Genomic DNA, 21820 nt, shown 5'->3' with positions numbered 1-21820 from the left:
GTGTACCCTGAAAAGTAGAATTTAAAGCTTTTTATCTGAGAGTTATTTTCAGCCGAGCCAGTGCCCAGGAAATGACATCTCAGGGTCTTACTGTCCTAGGGCTGAAGAGTTAACATATCTACCCTTGGGCTGTGAGCCATGTTAGACTTAGGGTCGGGAGGCTTGCAAATTGTTCCTGGTTCTTTCCCATATTAGATTTGGAACTGTGGCCATGTCGCATAACCTCTCTGAGCCTCGGTGTTTGCCTTTTTTAATGGAGGACTTGCACTGCCTACCTCCCAGGGTGAGATAATGCAGGTGGGAGTGGCATGAAACTGGTGCATGCCTGACAACTGCCAGGTGTTATTACTAACTTGAGTCCTTGTGTCTTTATGTTGGGTCTGATTCATAGGGAAAGAGAAGTGGGGAGGAATTTGGAAGTTTTGTCATGTAATTCTCAAGGAATTTCATTAACATTCACTGATCCCCAGTAAGATAAGAAGGTTTGAGGAAGGTTCTATTTCTTTGCCAGGAAGATTCCCTAGCCTACCTTTCTTCTTGAGAAAATTCCTGACTTCAGAAGTTTTTCTCTTGGTTATAAATTCCATTTCTTCTGCTCTCATATCCAAATTTGGGGGACAAAGGAGCAAGAACCCTGCTTAACTTGAGCCCCACAGTTAAAGCCAGCCAGACACCTCCTCTCTACCTAGGATGGGCTTTTCAAAGTGACTGAGCCTCTTCCCTGGGGTATCAGGCCTCGGAAGGGTTAAGCGAGCCACACCCTTAGTAGGAATAGCCTCGGACTTTGTGCTGAGCTGCCGTCTCTGGTCCTCTCCTGCCATTACTGGCACTGGGAGCTAGGCTAGAGGAGGCAGCATAAAGAAAGGTCGGAAGAGTGGACACTGGCAAACAAGGGCAGTCTCTTTCCTGGCTTCTCTAACACCATGGACAGCTCCTGCTAACGACGGTACCTCTCCACCCTTGGGACCCAGGACTCCTATGCCCTCTTCCTGTCAATTTGGGATTTCATCTGCCGTTCTCAGAAGGGGCACTGAAGTTACACCCTAGTTCCCGTATTGGGTGAGTACTGCTTTGACCTATCACAGCTCCTCTTGCAACATGTTTTGGTATCTAATCTGAGGATACTCCCTTTCCCCTTTCCCATCCCCAACCCATCACATTCTCACTCCCTTCAAATCTGAATTCTAAGGAAATGTCTTCTCCAAACTTCCCTTTTGCTTCTCGTCCTCTGTTAAATTGCTTTTTTAAATTATCATTTATTTCATCTGAAAAATCGGGAATAATAATACCATCTACCTAAAGGTGATAATGTAGCATCAAAAGAGTTTGTGTATATAGTATTTAGAATAGTGCCTGGTTGTGGTGCCACATCATTGCTAGAGACTGCTGTTACTGGTGTTATTATTTCTTCCTCAGTTGCAAAAGAAGAGTGACAAGTGCTCTCCTTTTCTGGAGCTTGGGAAAAGCAGAGTGAAGGGAAAAAGAAGCCTGTGCCCTCTTCTCCCACATACCATTCCTGCTTCCCTCCCTGCCCCCATTCATCTCTTCCCCAGTTCAGAGATACCAGGAGAGTAGGAGGATATGGTTCTTTTATTCTTGTTTGGGAGTGGCATTGACCATTGTACTAGTAATTCTGTCCTGCACCCAGCCGCCCCGCCTACTACGTCACATAGAACTGAAGAGGGCTGGGCTTCTTCCTTAGGGAACACCTTCCATGTACCTACTGAGTGGGGGCTGAGCTCCATAATTCTTCCTGCAGCTCCTCTGTGTCCATTTTTGCCAGCTACTAAAAAGCTAGGTGTGTCTCTCCGAGGCAAAGCCCATGCCGGAAGGTTACAGGAATGGATTTAAAAGCTGGAGATAGAAAAATAGGGACAGACTTGTAGGCACATCCAGAGGTACTGACAGCCGCTTGTTTATTGAGGGAACAAACCCTAGTTAATCTCTGGGGTATTCCAATATTTTATGGAGGAACTCCTGACTCTGTGCTCTTGTGTAATTCCTGTTTTAAAAATGCTCACCCTAACAATGAGGAAGGAGGAGAGACCTTTGGAAGAACTTTTAAAATTGGATATGTGTGGGTTGGGTGACTGAAATAGGGGCTATGAAAGGAAGGAGGTTGAGAATGAGAATTGGGGGCAAATAGGGAGTCTGAACCCTGGCCAGGGCCTCAGTGCAGAAGGGAGAGAGCTTTCTGTCCTGGCTGATGCCCAAAGTTTTGCTTTCCCTTTCCTCCCTGGCCACTCTCCTTCATGTACAACTGTGCACCCTCATTTACGGCTTACTGGGTGCCTTTCTTACCCTGATGGTCAAAGGCAGGTGGTCCTTTCCCACTCGTGTTCCATCCCCACCAACCCAAAGCCCTAATGCAGAGCAGTCATCATCAAACTATTCCCCCCACCACTTACTCCCAGGACTCGTAGGCCTTCTGGACATGGCTCTCCTAGAAGTTTCCGTGGGGGTGGAGGACCTTGTCCTTCTGGAACCTCTGGTGGAGGAGTCCCTGCTCAAGAACCTTCAGCTTCGCTATGAAAACAAGGAGATTTATGTGAGTGCAATATGGGTGCTGCTGGCTGTGGGTATGTGGCCAGATAGCTCATGCACTCCCACTTCCCCCTCTGCCTTCTCCCCACTTCACCTGCCCCTCTAGCTCATCCCTGTCACCTTCTTCCTTGGCTCCAGACCTACATTGGGAACGTGGTGATCTCAGTGAATCCCTACCAGCAGCTGCCCATCTATGGCCCAGAGTTCATTGCCAAGTACCAGGACTATACCTTTTATGAGTTGAAGCCCCACATGTGAGTAGAGGGGCTGACAGAGGGCTGGCAGGGCCCAGCTTCCTGACAATGAGACATCAAAACATCCTTGCCCTGAGGGAGGTTCTCCAAGTGCACCTTCCTCCCCTGGCCCTCGGGAGACCCCATCCTAAGCCTGTCACTTCTTGCCTCACTCTGGTCCAACCAGGATCTGGGGATTGAGTGAAAGATAGTGTCTTGAACTGGTCTTAATGTCCGTCATTGTCCATCTCCTCCCCATAAGCTATGCATTGGCAAATCTGGCATACCAGTCACTGAAGAACCGGGACCAAGACCAGTGTATCCTTATCACGGGAGAGAGTGGAGCTGGGAAGACTGGTGAGGCACCCAACTGGAGATGACATGGAGTCACCTCTGAACTGCTCCCTTTGTCTCTTTCCAAGCCATGCCTGGTCCTTCTCCTCACAGAAATTCCTTCCCAGTTTTTCTGACTTTGAGGGGTTTGAGATGTTGAACGAGGGCCTTCAGGAGGGTGGTGGGGGATGGTCAGCTCTGGGTGGGAATTCATGTAGGGGTTTCTCTTGGACAGAGGCTAGTAAGTTGGTGATGTCTTATGTGGCTGCTGTCTGTGGGAAAGAAGAGCAGGTGAATTCTGTGAAGGAACAACTGCTTCAGTCAAACCCAGTTCTGGAGGGTGAGAATTCCTGCCTCTGCCCTCTCTGTCCCCTTGACCTCCAGACTTCCTCAGCCATAGTCCCTCTTTCCCAATATTCCAGCAACCACTATTCTCTTGGAAAATCTAAGATTGGTGTGATGACTGGAAGACCTTCCTCCTTTCCCCTCTCTAGAGTCCCACCTCTCCCTTCAACTCCATCTCACTTCCTCTCTCCTCATCCCTGCAGCTTTTGGCAATGCCAAGACCATTCGCAACATCAACTCCTCTCGATTTGTGAGTGAATATTTCCCTGGCCTGGGTAGAGAGGGTGTAGGGGCTTGGGAGGAAGGAATTCAGCACAGACCCCTCCAGGACAGGGTGGCAAGAAGAGGAGAAAGCAAAATCTCTCTTTGGTTTCTCTCTGAAGGGAAAATACATGGATATTGAGTTTGACTTCAAAGGAGCTCCTCTCGGTGGTGTCATCACAAACTGTATGTGTCTCCCCCATTTCATTCTCCACTTCTCTATTCCACCTGCTTCATGGTCATTTCTGCTAACCTGCTATGGTACATCAGGGAACAATTAGACTACCTGGAGACTTCCTAACCACTAGGAAGACCACGGCTGAGGGCAGAATTAGAATGAAGCTGTATGATCTTCCAGGCCTTCATGACGTTATTATCTGATTCTCTGCCAGATCTGCTGGAGAAATCCCGAGTGGTGAAGCAGCTCAAAGGAGAAAGGAACTTCCACATCTTCTATCAGCTACTGGCTGGAGCAGATGCACAGCTGCTAAGTAGGTGCCTGCCCTGGGCACACGGCAGAGCATGCCAATTCCATTAGCTCCCGAGAACCTCTATTCCCTTTGGGCCCCCACAGACCTCATCCCTTGGATCCCCCTTCCCCCTCCTCCTCCTACAAGACCTCTCCTTGCCTGCATTGATCACCCAGGACCTTACTCACCCATTGTTGGGAATAAATCCCCTGACCCATGTTGTCTTCTCTCCCTTTCCTGGGGTTTTATTGTAAGGGATAAACCTGGTTGATTCTTCAGTGGTCCTCTGTCCTGCCTCAGTTCCTCTTTCCCCAAACTGGCTTCAAAAATGGAACACTCATTCCCATATACTTTCCTTTCCTACCTTAGGTTCTAAGGATTTTATTAATCAGCAGGAAAATAGGCATGTTAAAGTGTTCAAGAACTCTCAGTAGCTCTAGCTGAAGTTGTACTTAGGTCTACATCTGCCTCACCTGGGACACTGTTCCTGATTTCCTCTTCTTATATAGTTCTTTGCAAGTTCCAGTCATTCATCCATCACAATCACATATCTCTTTAACACCTACTATGATCATTGCGCTAGCCTCTAAGGATATAGAGGTGAGTAAGACACTGACCCTGTCCTTGAGGAAATAACAGTCTTCTAGGGATGGCAGGTGTGTGAACAGATGCAATACACTACAGTATGATCAGAGCAAATAGACCCATGCAGGTGAATATAGGAGCAGAAGGCATGGAGAATCTGGTGAGTCCCCAATCCAGCCAGCCTTGCCTGGATGCTGGACCGGCCTAAGGTAGCTCTGGGTAGGCATCACTGCAGAGTTTGGTTGGACTTGAGGCCCTGCCAGAATTTGCCTCCCAATCCCCTCTCTATCTGTGAGCATCATGGGTATCTGTCCCCAGGGATCTGTCCCTTGTGTTTCTGGTTATTCTCTGCCAGACTTGTGCCTATCTCCTTTTCCCCTCCTGGAAATCTCTGTGGTTGAACATTCCCTCCAGGTCTCCCGTTCCTACCTGGCTTAATAGTCTTGATCATGTTCAATTTTCTGAATCGTGGGTACTTGTGTCTTGTTTTATCTGGTTCTGCCAGAGGAGGACTCTTCATCTGTTTGTTTAAGCTGGGTCTAAGCTGGGTCTCATCTAGGGCTTGGTGCCAGATGTCTCTCCCTTAGAAGGCTCCTGTTTCAAAATTTGTATTCCACAGGGAAATTCCCACTGAGGTCTAGTTTGAGTGACATTCCCTGATTCTCAGATCATTCACATAATAGATTACTGATATCATTCAAACTCCATGATTAACTTAATCCTTCCCATTTCAGATGAATGGCTTGACCATTCCCTTGATCCATTTATTAAAAAAAAAAAAAAAAAAAAAAAAAGAGTTCCTGGGTGCCTGGCAGGCATATGGAGATGAAAGAGAATCTCAACACACCAGTCACTCATCTGTGGATGAGACAGACACATAAACCTAACCCATGTGATATGGGTTGGGACAGGGATTCCCCATAGGGAACACAACAGAGCTCTTTGGTTCAATACTGTAGCATTAGAGAAGACCTTCCAGAAGAGGTTGTCAGGGCCAGGGAGCATAGTACCTGCCACTTTGTTGGTGCTCAGTGGACAATTAATGAGTAAAAGCAATCCAGGCCAAGGGTGAGGTGTTGTGGCTGGTAGTGAGTGGGAAATTATATTTACCTTTCTCCCCCCACCTTTGTCCTCCCACAGGCACCTGAGACCTGAATAGGATGGAGGGTTTTCTTTTTTGTTTTTATTGTTTAGAATCCTAAGGGTGAGGACAAGAGGAGAATGAGGCTTTTCTTTCATGAGGGTGGACAAAAACCCAGCTATGAATACCCAAGCCCTATGTAACACTTAAAAATATAGTCTATTGTCATAGGAATTAATGGTTCCAAAACAAAGGAGGTGGGGGAAGAAACTATAACAAAAATGGCTCTTTTGACTATATAAATGAACCAACATAGGGCAAGAGTTATGAGGTATCAAAGCTGAAGAGCTACAGAGAGCCCATGTACTAACCCTTTTTCCTTCACCCTGGCCCTCTCAGAGGCACTGAAGCTTGAGCAGGATATAAGTGGCTATGCCTATCTGAACCAGGAAGTGTCCAGGGTGGATGGCATGGATGATGCTTCCAACTTCAGGGCTGTACAGGTGGGTGCCAGGGTCAGGTAGGCTTAAGCCCTTAGGCCATCCCTTGAGTCCGTGCCAAGGCTTTGGGAAGGGAGACATTGGACTGACACCACCAGCCCAGCTTTTGTTTTCTGCTTTTCCCCTAAGAATGCAATGATTGTGATTGGGTTCTCGGAAGAGGAGATTCAACAGGTGCTGGAGGTGATAGCCCTTGTGCTGAAGTTGGGAAACGTGAAGCTGGCAGACGAGTTCCAGGCCAATGGGACACCAGCAAGTGGCATCCACGATGGGCAAGGTTTGCACCATCTTGCTGGAGCCCCATTCAGTCCTCTGAATCTCCTATTGCAATTCTTGCTCTTCTACCATCTCTATCCTATTCCACTTCACCCTGATTTGGTCCCACTCACCCTGCTCCTGAATTCTACTCCACACAAACCCATTGAGAACTCCCAGTGAGGCATATTGGAACAAAGTTCTGAATTTTGATAGACCTCAGTTCTGGGGCCCCTTTTGGTCTCAGCTGGTTTTTCTGCAAAATGGGTGGAGATAATCCCAACTATTTCAGGAGATTCTCAAAGTACCTAATGCATGCAAAGAGCCCTATCTCCCTTTTCTCCTTCCACAGAGATTCTTCCAGGACCATGTTCCAGATTGAATGACTTCCCCAGGCCCAGTCTCCCAGGCAGTTTCGTGTACTAGTCTCACCCCATCCCCTTGGGAGAAAGTCTTCTCTTAGGCCAAGTTGCATTTCCTCATCACTCTAGGTATTCGAGAGATTGGGGAGATAGCAGGTTTGAATGCAGAGGAACTAGAGAGAGCTTTGTGTACAAGAACAATGGAAACAAACAAAGAAAAGGTGGTCACTGCATTGAATGTCATCCAGGTAAGGAGCCCTATGGGAAGGGGCTAGTTTTGAATTTGCTCTAGGGCTTCCCACATTGACCAGCTTGACTTGGCCCTGTAGGCACAGTACGCTCGGGATGCTCTGGCCAAGAACATCTACAGTCGCCTCTTCAACTGGATAGTGAACCGAATCAATGAGAGTATCAAGGTGAGAGAGAGCCCTCCTCCCTCAAAACTCTCCTGCTTAACTCATCTTTTGTGTCCTAGTTACCTAGAATACCCTTACTTTGTATTCTGAGATGAACAGTGTGGAGAAGGATGATGAGGAATGAGGAACAGTTCCTTCCAATAACATATTCTGGAAACATTTGTTTTTGAGTGAGACAATCCGGCTCCCTTATTTACTAGCGGTTGACTTTTCAATTTCACAGAGATTCTGAACCTAGGTTTACAGGTTTGGAAAATGGAGCAATAATGCACACCTGTTCACAGGGTTTAGTGAGGAGGAGATGAAACCCTGTACATGATTGTCATATGACCCAGAAACACACAAAAACTTGTATAGGAATGTTCCTAGCAGCATTGTTTATAATAGCCCAAAAGTGGAAACAATCTAATACCTATCAACTGATAAATGAATAAACAAAATGTGGAATATCATATAATAGAATATTATTCAGTCATAAAAAGGAGTAAATCGGACTGATAAATGCAAACGACAACATGGGTGAACCTTGAACACATTAGGCTAAGTGAAAGAAGTCAAACACAAAGGCCACCAATGGTATGATTTCATTTATATGAAATGCCCAAAATAGCAAATCCAAGAGAAGGGACATTAGATTAGTGGTTACCAGTGACTGAGGGGAGAGAGGGTTGGAGAGCAACTGTGAATGGGTACAAGATTTCTTTCTGGGATGATGAAAATGCACTGGAATTAAGTTTCATGTCTTTCTACCTCATACCACAGAAACACCATTCTGGACTTGATGTGCATCTTCCTTGATCGCCTTTCCTTCCTCCTTAGCTTATTCTCCCACATATGGAGGAGGAAGGAGAATAAAATCACAATGGTTCCTTTTCAACTCATCCTCGTTTCGTTTGCCCTCTGTAACAGCCACATCTGCCCCTGTCCTCAGATTTGTCCTTCCCTCCTCTTCAGGTAGGCACTGGCGAGAAGAAGAAGGTCATGGGGGTCTTGGATATCTATGGCTTTGAAATATTAGAGGTGAGAGTTTCACTCAACTTGTCCTTCCCTAGAGTTAGATATAGGCTCAAAGGGGGTTGTGAGAGGAGGTGGGACCGAGACAGAGGGGAGGGCTCTTGGAGTAAGCTACTCTCTGTCATTAACCTGTGTACCCTCCCTCAGAATAATAGCTTTGAGCAATTTATGATCAACTACTGTAATGAGAAGCTACAGCAGGTGTTCATAGAGCTGACACTGAAAGAGGAACAAGAAGAATATAATAGAGAGGTAAGCTGAAGTTTTTCCCTACTTCCCCTTTCTTAAATGACTTCTAGGCATAGGCCAAATCCTCTCTTTGATCACAGTTTCCCCTGTGTTGTCCCCAGATGGGATCACAAAGGGCAAAATATTCCTCTTGCACAGCTGAACATTCTAGCATTACCAAGTAGCCACAATTCTCTGCTCTCCATCTCCTGCCCCCACCTCAGCTCCCCATTCCCCACTTGAGGTCAGGTTAGGAAGCGGTTAGGTTGATGGAAGGGAATGCAGGAGGAGAGTACTGTTAAGAGTGAAGTGACAGTTGTGATTGGCCTATGTCAGACTGTAAGCCAAATTTAGAAGGGACATTTCTCCTGGGCTTGGCACCCTACCACATCCCTTTCTTTGCCTTTTTCTAACATCTCAGAATCCTTTGGAGCCCTGGCTGCTGTTGCTGTCCCTCCTCTTCAGAAGTGCCCCATGGCTCAAAATTTCCACACTCCTTCCCTGATTCAGTAAAAACCCCTGTTTTCTATGTCTAGGTGTTAGAAAAATTCTCTGCTTGAGCTAATCCAGCCCAATGTGTGAATGGCCGAGAGTCTCATTCGTCAAAACCCTCCCAGGGATGTTCCCTTTTAAGCTCTCAGGAATCTGTTATGCAGAATTTCAGGCAATGTGGTTGCAATGTGTGAAAACTTATTTTTAGTTCTTTTGCATGTTTTTATGTCTAAAATTTAATTATTGAGTAGATAATATGTTCCTATGTTTCAAAATTCAAAAGGTTTCAAAGTGTGTATAGTAAAAAGTCTGCCTCCTGACCCTGTCCTAGCCTTCTAGTTCCTTTCCTCAAACATAGGCAACCGAAGTGGGCCTTCTTTCAGGGCTATTTTATGAGCCAATCTGAAATATATTTTTCCACACACTTTTATACAAATGGTAGTAAACACACTCTATCCTACACCTTGCTTTCATCAGCTAACAAGAGATCTTTCCATATCAGTATGTAAAGACCCCCTCTCTGTCTTTTTTTTTTTTACAGCCTCATAGGATTGTAAGGATACCATAATTCATTTAACCAGTTGGGGGAAGTATTTTTGGAATGAAGTGGAAGGGCAAATTTACTCAATCCCATTCATTTTCTCTAAAGACCTGTGAGGGAGGAGGGAAAGAAAGGCTTGTACTCTCCAGCCACACCTGGGATGGCCTCAGCCTGGGAGGTCTGGTCTCTGGGACTGGGCTGGGGTCAGGAGCCATCTCACCTGCAGGGCTAATGGCCAGGAAGTTACTTAAGTAAGTAATGATTGCTTTGGGTCTTCTGCTCTGTACCATCCCTGTTTTTCTATTTTATTTTATTTTAAAATTATAGTCCCCAAAGTATCATGTAGATCAAGGGTTATGCAAGTATGGTCCTGACCACTAGCATCAGCATCACCTGGGAAAGTGTTGGAAATGCAAATTTTCTGGTCCCACCCAGGCTTGCTGAATCAGAAACCCTGGGGTGGGACCAGCAGACTATATTTTAACAAGTCCTCCAAGGTGAATGTGATGCACATTCAAGGTTGAGGCTCACTGATGGAGGTCTTTGAAGATATGTCAAATTAGCTTTGTTGTTTGATGATAAATTCTCACCTCTGGGTTCAGGTTTTACAGTTCGTTGCCAGAGTAGCATTGCCATTTGTTCTTCCACATGCACATGGATCCCTCTCTACTCCCACAATGGAGTAACCCCTATCCCAACACATTACACTCCCTCTCCATCTTACACTACCCACAGGGCTTTCTGCCTTGTCTCACCTTCCCTCACAGCTGCTCTGGGTCCTCCCATATGTCTAACCCCCCCCCCCCCCCCCCAATTCTCCATCCACCTTGGAGGGATGGGAATGTAAACAGGAATCACACCAAGGAATCCTCTAGACTAAGGGGCTTTCTGATGGTGCCTCGAGGAGTGGGAAGAGGAGGCTGTGCCTGGAGAGGCCTTTGGGAACTTGTCTTAGATCTGCTTCCTGTAATTTGTCACATCCTTTCCTCACCAGGGCATACCATGGACAAAGGTGGACTACTTTGATAATAACGTCATCTGTAACCTCATTGAGCATGTAAGTTATCCTTCTCTTAGCACCAGGACCTCCCTTTCCAGGTTGCTGGAACATCTGTCCTTGTTCCTGCCCCGGCCTCCCTCCACCCTGCCCCACTTGGAAAGGATGATAATGAGGGCAGGGGGTAAAAGGGGGCAGAGGGGGCAGTGGTGAGAACATGGCATCTTGGAGAACCAGGTCTAGGTTGGGCTACCCTTGTTCCCCCCACCCAGAATCAGCGAGGCATACTGGCCCTGCTGGATGAGGAGTGCCTGCGGCCTGGGGTGGTCAGTGACTCCACCTTCCTAGCAAAGCTGAACCAGGTCTTCTCCAAGCATGGCTACTATGAGAGCAAAGTCACCCAGAATGCCCAGCGCCAGTATGACCACACCATGGGCCTCAGCTGCTTCCGCATCTGTCACTATGCGGGCAAGGTGAAATGGCGGGGCTGAAGGGCAAAGTCTAGGGCTGGGGCACAGGATGAAGACAGTGGGGGAGCAGTTGGTGGAGGCAAGAGTTTGGAATACTTTACAATGAGACTGGGGAGGACCAAATACTGGGACAGAGTCTTGGGGCCTCCAAACCAGTAACTGCCCCCTGCAGGTGACGTACATCGTGACCAGCTTCATTGACAAGAATAATGACCTACTCTTCCGGGACCTGTCCCAGACCATGTGGAGGGCCCGGCACCCTCTCCTCCATTCGTTGTTTCCGGAGGGCGATCCCAGGCAGACATCTCTCAAACGCCCTATGACTGTTGGGGCCCAGTTCAAGAATTCTGTGGCCGTTCTCATGAAGAACCTGTATTCCAAGAACCCCAACTACATCAGGTGACATGCTGGGCACACAGGGGAACATGCCCCATCCATGCTGGCATGGGAAGGGTCCATGCCCTGTAGATCACATTCATGGGGTACAGTCCCTGGAATAAGTGGATCGGAGACCTTTTCCTCATGCAAAACAGAGCCAGGTGAGGAGCTGAAACTCACCTGAGCAGGAGGTGAGAGAGCATCAGACTTTGGGAGGGGCCTCTCAGTAATGAATGAAACTGAGAAGGCCAGTGTGACCTCCTCCTCCGAAATATTTTAACCAAGGGGAATGCGTACAGAACCCAGACGGGTTACACTGGCAAAGGTGTCAGGTCCTGAAGCTCACACTTGCTCACCTCCCCCAGGTGCATTAAGCCCAATGAGCACCAGCAGCAAGGTCAGTTCTCCTCCAACCTGGTGGAAGTCCAGGTCCGGTACTTGGGGCTGCTGGAGAATGTGCGGGTACGACGGGCAGGCTACGCCTACCGCCAGGGATATAGGTCCTTTCTGGAAAGGTACCGACTGCTGAGCCGGAGCACCTGGCCTCGCTGGAATGGAGGAGATCGGTAAGACCCTGTGGGGAGACTCAGAAGCAGGGAGGAGCAGTTCAGGGAATATCTCGAGGGAAAGGACCAGGAGTGGGTGATGCTGTGCACAGTTGCTAAAGCCGGTGAGTGGATACTTGGGGAAATGAATTGAATTATTACTTTTCAAAGGCTCTGAATCTGTTTGAGCCCAGAGCCCTTCCCCCAGGGTAAAAGGGCTTAGGGGAAGTGTGGAGGAGGGCCCTCTCCTGGGCTAGCCCTCAGAAGCTTTCCCCCATCTACTTCTGTAGGGAGGGAGTTGAGAAGGTCATGGGGGAGCTGAGTGTGGCCTCAGAGGAGCTGGCCTTTGGGAAGACAAAGATCTTCATTAGAAGCCCCAAGACTGTGAGTTAGAGAAGGCACTTGCCTTTGGTGGGGGAGGGAAGGTGGAAAAGTGGGAAAGCCCACCTGAGTGAGGCTGAAGGGAAAGGGAGGGTCTATAACCTGCTATGGACAATGAATGAGGCAGTCTCCTCACTGCAGGGGCTTTATCCCTGGGAACTGAATCTGAAGGCCTCCCATTACTGCCCCCCACTGCTCACCCTGTGCCCTGATCCCTGGGAGCCATGTATATTTGAGGGGCCCTCTGAGTTGGCCTCTGCTGAAACGGTCTCCTTGAGAGTAGGGGCGATTTTCTGCTTATGTTTGATTTCCTAAAACTTAGCACAGGGCTGGCTACAGAATCAGAGTTCAGTAGACACTTGTTAAGTGAATGAATGAACAAATGAATGAACTAACAAGACAAACAATGATAACATAAAAGTCTACCTGGGAAGCTTCTGGTGCCAGGGGGTACGGGAGAGCACTGTTACCCTAGGCCAGCCTCTTTGTTCCCCCTCTTCCCCTCTCTCCAGCTTTTCTACCTGGAAGAGCAGCGGCGCCTGAGACTTCAGCAGCTGGCCACACTCATACAGAAGGTGTACCGAGGCTGGCGCTGCCGCATGTACTACCAGCAGATGCGTAGAAGTCAGATCCTCATCTCCTCCTGGTTTCGGGGCAACATGGTATCAGTCATCCCCAAAGTCCCATCCCCCTCACTCTGATGGGGAGAATGGGATGTGGGAGAGGTGGTTCAGGAGGTGGAGCTTGATGGGGGGTGGGACAGGTCTGTCAAAGCATTTACCAACAGGCCCCATGTTTTCTGCAGCAAAAGAAACGCTACGGGAGGATAAAGGCATCAGTATTGTTGATCCAGGCATTTGTGAGAGGGTGGAAGGTAATGGGAAAGGGGACAGGGACTTCCTCCCCATGCGTGGTTCACTCCCCTACATGGATCTTTCTGGATTGTGCCAGCTGCTAAGGAGGAAAACTAGCAGAAAGCAAGCTGATCCTGCATCCAGGACATACCCCTGTGCAATGGCATGCTTGTGTCTGGGTGTGCATCTGAGTCTGCTCAGTGTGAGTGTGTATGTGTCTGAGAGTGTGGTATGTGTTGGGGGGTTATCTGGATATATAGGTCTGGGTGTGCCTTGGACTAGGGGCGCAGGGGGAGCTCTGCCTTCTGCATTAAGGATCTTCCTCCTCTCTGAGTTATCAACTTGATGCTCTCCCCTCCAGCTACATCTCAGCTCTCTATCTTACTCTGCTTTTTATGTGGTTGAAAAATAGTAGGACCTCTTCCTTGATACTCTGTCTATCTCCACTTTGGCTCCTTTCTTGTATGTCCCTGCAGATCCGCAAGGATTATCGGAAGTATTTCCGGTCAGTAGCTGCTCTCTTGTTGTCAGATTTCATCTATAAGAGCATGGTAAGTGGTGGGGGTTGAGGTGGGAATGGGGGTGGGGTGGAGAGAGGGATGGAAAGGTCTGGAAGAGGAAGATGTGAGGTTTGAGAAGAGGTGATTCAAAGTTTTTTCCAAGCTCCTCCTTGATCTGTATGTTCTAAGTCCTAGGAGAAGAGGGGATGCAGGCCCCAGCATCACAGAGACTAGGGGCAGAATCAGAGAGCATTTTGGCTTGAGTGGACATTCCAGGCAACCTCCTGGCAGGAAGGGGACCCAGCACATCTACCATCTGGTCCCTGGGTGAATAGGATACAGGGCTGTATGTTTAACAATATTGAAGAGGCTGAGTCTCATGGATGAGCAGATTGAGGACACATGTAGGATTAACTAGCCTGACATTAAGAGATCCATCTGGGGTAGAGGTAAGGGTAGAGAAATCGTATCATCCCTCTGTTGCCTCTTGAACTATACCAGGAGAGTTGAAGTTAGAGCTCAAGAAGGACCTATCTTAATTCCGGAGGACTCAGGTCAGCGTTGGCAGGAAGAAGCCAGGGCCAGGCCCAGGCATTCAAACTACTTGCAGTTTCCAGAGGGCAGAAAACAGGGAAAGAAATGAGTGACTCCCAAAGACATCCATCAGATAGCAACAGTGCTTCTGAGAAGCGTTGGTGGGAAACCAGATGGCGAGAGCATCATTTCCAGTGAAACCTTAGAAGGCCAGCAAGGAGGAAGAGCTGGTCTTGCACAGAGGACTGGTATAAATGATAACCAACCTGCCCTGATTTAATAGTTGTTAGAACGCTTATTTATGCTTGTTCAGACACGAGACACAATCATTTGGAGCCCCTCTGTTGTTGGGGAGGCTGGATCTCTGGGCTAAGAAGAAGAATGGGAGTTTTGAACCATGGTGCCTTCATTGCCTCTCTGAGCCTTCCTCCTTCTCCCCCTCCTCAGGGAAGTTCCATCTTCCCAGGCCTTTTTTCAAAAACACTGTCTGGTCTCCTGTCTGCCTTCATGAAGTATGTGCTCTCTTGCTACATACCTGAGACCTTAATCTGATTTTGTGCTTATCTCCTAAATGCCCCCTCTTTCATCTTTCCCCTTTATATTAGCAGCTGCTGGATGGCAACCACAGAACTGCTGGGTTTCAGACAAGATTTCAATAAATTGCTCCCCCATTGGAGCCTATGGGGGGTCACTTAGCATTGATCCTCCAGTGTTTCTGACTATGCCATACTTTGCCATTGCCTTAACCATAACTAGGATAGCAGCTACTCTCTTTTGAGCTCTTGCTATGTGCGGGTCTCTTTACATGCTTCAGCTCATGTAGTGCTTTTAACAACCCTGTGAGATAAACACTGCTCTTTCTTTCATTTTATAGGTGAAAGGTAAGGCTTTGGGAAGTAAATAACTTGCCAAGGGTCCCACAGCTGGGAAGTGCTAGAGCTGGAATTCAAACTGATGCCAAAGCTTTTTTTTGTTTCTTTTAATGCGATTTTATTGAGATATCTTTACACCCATACACTCTATCCAAAATATACAGGCAATGGCTCACAGTATCATCATATACAGAGCATTTTTTTGAATTGTGAAAAATAACATATATACAAAAAAAGCAGTAAAGTTCAAAGCATATCACAACAATTAATTGTAGAACAGATTTCAGAATTTGGTTTGGGTTACAATTCCACAATTTTAGGGTTTTACTTCTAGCTACTCCAAGATACTGGAGATTAAAAGAATATCAATATAATGATTCAGCAGTCATACCAATTTGTTACGTCTTATCTTCTCTGTTATAACTCTACCTTCTCCTTTGATCTTTCTCTCAGTCTTTAAGGGTATATGGGCTATGCCCATTCTAACTTTTTCATGTTGGAGAGGGGTGTTCACAATATAGAATAGTGGGATAGAATTAATTGATGTTCTGGAGAGGCTGGCCTCTCTGCATTTCAGGACTTATCTGGCCCTAGGTACCCAACTGTAGGGTGTAGGTTTCTGGAAAGGGCTGTTGATAATATGGGATGGGGGATGGAGTTAGTTAATGTTCTGGAGAGGCTGGCTGCTCGGCGTTTCAGGACTTAATCTGGTCCAGGTACCCATCTAGAGGTTGTAGGTTTCTGGAAGATTACCCTAGTGCATGGAACCTTTGTAGAATCCTTTATAACTCGCTAAGTATTCTTTCAGATTTGACTCCAAAGCTTTTAACCACTGTTTAATGCTGCCCCCACCTGCCCCCCCAGTTGAGACTTGAGCAACACAGACATCCATGGCCCTGGAAAGACGTGAGGACAGAAGGGCTGTACAGAAAGGGGCAGATTTTTTTTGGATTCAGAAAAAAAAAAACTCAATAAGGTAAAAAATACTCAGAGGATTCACACTGATTGGAACAAAGGAGATTGTGGGAGATACTCATGATTAAACCAGTTCAAGATCTGGGGACTCGGGAGGATTGGAGGCCTCCCTAGGGCCAGACCCTGTGAACTGAGCCCAGTGGACCTTCCACGAGTGGAAGCTCCAAAGAGCTGGAGAATTAGAGAGTGATAGATGGTGTGGTCTTTTTCTATTTCAATGTTTTTTAACCTAAAATATTCATTAAAAGTCTAAACACTTGGAAGTGCCCAAGATGAAGTCATTTTCAATACCATCAATAATTATATTCCATAAATAAGCAGGGTGCTAGGTGCTCGCTGGGGTTTAAAGATTTCAGAGTCCTTGTTCTAGATGAGGTAGGGGAGACTAAACAGATACAACAGGTGAAACAGGAATAGAAAAAATAAAAAAGTTATAAAGGACATTTTTTTTAACTTTTTAAAATTGTATTATATAACATGTGTACAAAGCAAAGAAAGAAAAACGCAATAGTTTTCAAAGCACTTTTCAACAAGTAGTTACAGGACAGATCCCAGAGTTTGTCATGGGGTATGATACAATCATCTCAGATTTTTCCTTTTAGCTGCTCCAGAACATTGGAGGCTAAAAGGAATAAATATTTTTTTTATCATCACAATTGACTTTTTTTGTGTGTATGAAAAATAATATATATACAAAAAAGCAATAAATTTCAAAGCATAGCACAATAAATTGTAGAAATTTCAGAGTTTGGGCTACCATACCATCATTTTAGATTTTTCTTCTGGCTGCTCCAGAATATAGGAGGCTAGAAGGAATAAATATTTTTTTTATCATCACAATCAACTTTTTTTTCTTTTTTTGTGAAAAATAGCATACATACAAAAAAGCAGTAAAGTTCAGAGTACAGCACAATAAGTAGTTGTAGAACAGATTTCAGAGTTTGGTATGGGTTATAATTCCACAATTTTAGGTTTTACTTCTAGCTACTCTAAGATACTAGAGACTAAAAGAAATATCAATATAATGATTCAGTAATCATACTCATTTGTTAAACCCTACCTTCTCTGTATAACTCGACCATCACTTTTGATTTTTCTCCCACTCTTTAGGGGTATTTGTGCTATGCCCGTTCTTTTTTTTTTGGCTTTTAAAGAGTGAGAATTTATTAGGTTACAAGTTTATAGTTCTAAGGCTGTGAAAATGTCCAAATTAAGGTGAGCCTATAAAAACGTCCAATCTAAGGCATCCAGAAAAGGATACCTTGGTTAAGAAGGCCAGTGGTGTTTGGGATTTCTTTCTCAGCTGGGAGGGCACATGGTGATGTCTGCTAGCTTTTTCTTCAGTGACTTCCCCAGGACTCTGTCTGTTCTATTGGCTCCGTCGGTTCTGGTGACTCTCGTGACTCTTGTGGCTCTAAAGGTTTTTCCAAAATGGTTCCCTCTTAAAGGGCTCCAGTAAGCAGCCCCATCTTGAATGGAGACACATCTCCATGGAAGATGGCTTATCATATATAGTACTCTTCTCTAATTTCTCATACCCTTCGATTAATGAGGTCGAAGGCTTCTGAACATTGTTTTATAAGCTGTCTATGGAGAGAAACCCTTCTCCTTCACGCTGCCAGGCTTTACTTCACAGGACCCTGGAGAGGGCGCCTGAGCAAAAATTAGAACTAGCATGGCTCGCGCTCACGGCCGGGCGGGATCGTGCCGGTTCTTTTTTATGTTGGAAAGGGCTGTCAATAATATGGGGTAGGAAGATGGAACTATCTGATGTTCTGGAGAGGCTGGCCACCCTAGAGTTCAAGACTTATCTGGTCCAGGGACCCAACTGGATGATGTAGGTTTCTGGAAAGTTACCCTAGTACATGGAACTTTTATAGAATCTTACATATTTCCCTAGGTGTTCTTTAGGATTGGCTGGAATGGCTTTGGTTAGGTTTTGGCAAATTATGATAGGTAGCAATGTCTAACTGAAGCTTGTGTAAGAGTGACCTCCAGAGTAGCCTCTCAACTCTATTTGAACTTTCTCAGCCACTGATACTCCATTAGTTACACTTCTTTTCCTCCTTTTGGGCAGGATGGCATTGTTGATCCCATGCTGCTAGGCCAGGCTCATCCCTGGGAGTCATCTCCCATAACACCAGATAGACTTCACCCCTGGATGTTATGTCCTATGTAGCAGGGAGGGCAATGATTTCATTTTCAGAGTTGGGCTTGGAGAGAGTGAGGCCATATCTGAGCAATATAAGAGATCCTTCAGAATAACTCTTAGGCATACCTATAGGTAGGCTAAGCTTCTCCACTACATACATAAGCTTCACAAGAGCAAGCCTCAAGATCAAGGACTTGGCCTGTTGATTTGCGTATCCCTAATTTTTGACACAGTATCAGGGGTCAATATTTTAATAGTTCCATATTTTTTCCTCCCATCCCTCAAGGGACATTTCCAATACTTTTTGATTATCTACTTAATATATCTAGGATGTATCAGGATGTTACATTAAGCTATACAGGATTAAAGGTCCTCATTCTTATTCTGGGCATAAAGGACATGTTTTTAAAGGACAAATTTGAATATGAATTGCTATTGGATGAGGGTTTCTAATTGTTTATTTTCTTAGGTGTGGTAATGGAGCATTGATGTGTAGGAGAATGTCCTGATTCTTGGGAAATGCATGCTGAAACTTTAGGGGAAGATGTCATAATATCTGTAATCTACATTAGGATGGTATAGGGGGTGTATAGTATATATTTATATAAGTAGCATATATGTGTGTGTGTGATTGACAGCAAGCGAGCAGATGGGGCAAGATTTTAATGCTGTAAGTTGAATTTATATACGGTGTACAGATGTTCATTGTGTGGTTTAACTTTTCTGAAGTTTAAAAACTTTCAAAATAAAAAAGAATATATTAAATTAAAAAGACAACTTAAATCAGATTATGTTACTCTTCTGCTCAAAACTCTCTAATGGTGTCCCATGTCACTCAGCATAAAAGCCTAAGTCCTTTCTGTAGCCTCCAAGGCCCTTTGTGGTCTGTCCCTGACCAACTCTCTGACCTTCTCTCCTCTTCCTCAATTTACTCCAGCCACACTACCTTTATTTCTGTTCCTAGAACATGCTACCATCATCGTAGCAGATAGCATTACATTTCATTTTATGTGTTTATTACTGCATTATATCATGTCTTATATACATTTGCTTGTGCTTTCTCCCTTTCCATCCATCTGTAGAATATAAGCTCCATAAGAATAAAGTCTGTCTGTACTGCTCCTCCTCAGCTCCACGTGTTGCCTCCCATTATGTGTGGCATTCCTCTTTCTAAGTGACAGGGTCTGGCTGTGAGTTTGCATGTCAGAAGTTATCTCTTCTCATCATTGCACTCCCTCTCTCCCTGCTCCCAATGCAGGTACAGAAATTCCTACTGGGGCTCAAGAAGAATATGCCATCCACCAAAGTCTTGGACAACACATGGCCACCCGCCCCTTACAAGTGTTTTAACACAGCTAATAGGGAGTTGCGGCAGCTCTTCTACCAGTGGAAGGTGGGTGGGGCTCAGGGCAGCATTTCCTGATGCCCAGGCACTTCCCCTCTCATTGTTCTTTTCCTTGGAAATACCGATTGAGCACCTGTCTGGGACTGGGCATTGCACTGTGTACCAGGCACACAGACCTCTTGGTGCTTGTGTTTGTTTATTTCACTCACCTCTCCCTGCCTCCCTTGGTTCCTGCCCTTGTCCTTGGTGCTTCTCCAGCCCATGCCCTCTCTCTGAAGCATCTAGTACCTGTCCTTTTCTCTCTCCCTGTCCTTCTTCTTCCATTCCCAACATTCTCAGCTTCTGCTCCTTTCCCAACAATGTCCTCCCTCCCCCTGCTCTGCTCTTCTCCCTCCCATATCTAAGCCCCTGCTTTCCCCTATCACCAGTGCAAGAAGTTCCGGGACCAGCTGTCTCCAAAGCAGGTTGAAGTCCTAAAGGAGAAACTCTGTGCCAGTGAACTGTTCAAGGACAAGAAGGCATCATACGCCCAGAGGTGAGGGCCTCCTAGACCCCGCAGCTATTTTGTTTAAGTGCAAAGAGGAGATTTCCCCTGTGGGGTTGGCTCCTGTGACCTAGATAGAGCAGTGGCTCTCAAGCTTTAGCCCACGTGCATCAGAATCACCTGGCAGGCTCATCAAGGGGCAGATTGCTGGGTCCATCCTCAGAGTTTCTGATTTGATTCAGCAGGTCTGGAGTGCTGCCCAAGAATTTGCTTTCTAAAAAGTTCTCAGTAAGAATGCTATATCACTGGTCTGGAACCACCCTTTGAGAACCACTGAGAAGATGTGGTGGAGGGTATGGGGGGAGGCTATAAGAGGACTAAGATGGGTCTCTGGGGGTGGGACAGAGGGCCTTGGAGTCAGTGGTGAAGACCTTGTCTCTCTGCTCTCCCTCCCATGTCCTCAGTGTCCCCATACCATTCCGTGGTGATTACATTGGGCTGCAAGGGAACCCCAAGCTGCAGAAGCTGAAGGGTGGGGAAGAAGGGCCTGTTCTGGTGGCAGAGACTGTGAAGAAGGTCAATCGTGGCAACGGCAAGGTGAAGGCCAGCCTCCTGAACTCCTCCCACAGTCCCGTCCCGAGTGGTGAGGCCGGCAGCTGAGAAGCAGGCCGGGTGGGCTGCATGTGCTCTGGGTTCTCCTCTGTGGAGCCTCTGGTGGAGCCAGGTGGAGGGTGTAGGGTGGCAATTACTCCCAGCCTTTACTCACACTTTCACGTTCTGTCCCTAGACCTCCTCTCGGATTCTCCTCCTGACCAAGGGGCATGTGATTCTCACAGACACCAAGAAGTCCCAGGCCAAGACAGTTGTTGGGCTGGACAGCGTGGCTGGGGTGTCAGTCACCAGCCTCAGGGATGGGCTATTTAGCCTGCATCTGAGTGAGGTGTCAGAGCCCCGCGGAGACAGGGTCTCCGGCAGGAGATGGTGGTGGGCGTCGTGGGGCTGGGGCCGCCTGGAGGTGACGGGGACCACATCCCTCATCGGGGCCTGCTCCTTCCTCCTTTGATGTCCCTCAAGGTGCTCCTGAGGAGGGAAAATGAGTCTCTTCCCTGATATTTTCTTTCTCTTCCTAAGATATCATCGTTGGGCTCCAAGGGGGACTTTCTGCTTATCAGTGGGCACGTGATTGAACTGTTGACCAAAATGTACCAGGCTGTGCTGGATGCCACACAGAGGCAGCTGCCAATCACTGTGACTGAGAAGTAGGGTCATGATCTGGGGCTGAGGGAGGGCCAGGAACGGGTGACCAAGCTGTTGGCCCTTGTGAGCCCGAGAGCTCTCACAGTCGGAGAGTGGGGCATACTATCTCAGGGCTCGATAGGTGTTTCTTAGTGCCCTCACCCACCTTCTCTGGGGCCGCAAGTGATCTGGGGGAGGGACATGCCTCAGGGAGGGGAGGCCGAGCTCTTATGAAAGTGTGGGGGTAGGGTGTGGGAAGATGGGGGCACCAGCCTTTGCTTTTCTTGTCTGTACCCACTTCAGCTTCTCAGTGAGGTTCAAGGAGAGCAGTGTGGCTGTCAAGGTCGTCCAAGGCCCTGGGGGAGGTGAGGATGGCAAGCTAAGCTGCAAGAAGAAGGGGAGTCGTCGCCTGGAGGTGACTGTACAGTGAGACAGAG

At 46.9% G+C, this 21820-nt stretch overlaps 1 protein-coding gene across 2 annotated transcripts; it reads left to right on the top strand.

Annotated features, from left to right (window-relative positions):
• Positions 1-63: 63 nt before the first annotated feature.
• MYO1A (myosin IA) lies at positions 64-21814 on the top strand. 2 transcript variants are annotated; one of them, XM_077111102.1, is made up of 28 exons: positions 64-1059; positions 2415-2548; positions 2683-2798; positions 3040-3134; positions 3346-3450; positions 3659-3705; positions 3839-3902; positions 4109-4207; positions 6252-6355; positions 6482-6629; positions 7099-7217; positions 7299-7385; positions 8340-8405; positions 8547-8651; positions 10655-10717; positions 10930-11130; positions 11300-11526; positions 11871-12071; positions 12341-12434; positions 12944-13093; positions 13237-13305; positions 13762-13836; positions 19577-19711; positions 20092-20198; positions 20612-20744; positions 20935-21087; positions 21279-21406; positions 21687-21814. In XM_077111102.1, exons 2-28 carry the CDS (start codon positions 2435-2437, stop codon positions 21811-21813), a joined length of 3132 nt encoding a protein of 1043 aa, XP_076967217.1. In that variant the 5' UTR covers positions 64-1059; positions 2415-2434; the 3' UTR covers position 21814. The 2 variants fall into 2 exon arrangements, with proteins under 2 accessions (XP_076967217.1, XP_076967218.1); XM_077111103.1 differs by lacking the exon at positions 21687-21814 and having other exon boundaries at positions 20612-20790; positions 21279-21388.
• Positions 21815-21820: the final 6 nt, after the last annotated feature.

Source organism: Tamandua tetradactyla, chromosome 7 (genome assembly GCF_023851605.1).
Source record: "Tamandua tetradactyla isolate mTamTet1 chromosome 7, mTamTet1.pri, whole genome shotgun sequence".
In the NCBI taxonomy this organism is placed as follows: domain Eukaryota; kingdom Metazoa; phylum Chordata; class Mammalia; order Pilosa; family Myrmecophagidae; genus Tamandua; species Tamandua tetradactyla.
The sequence above is the reverse complement of the archived record's forward strand: the minus strand, read 5'-3'. Positions and strand labels throughout refer to the sequence as shown.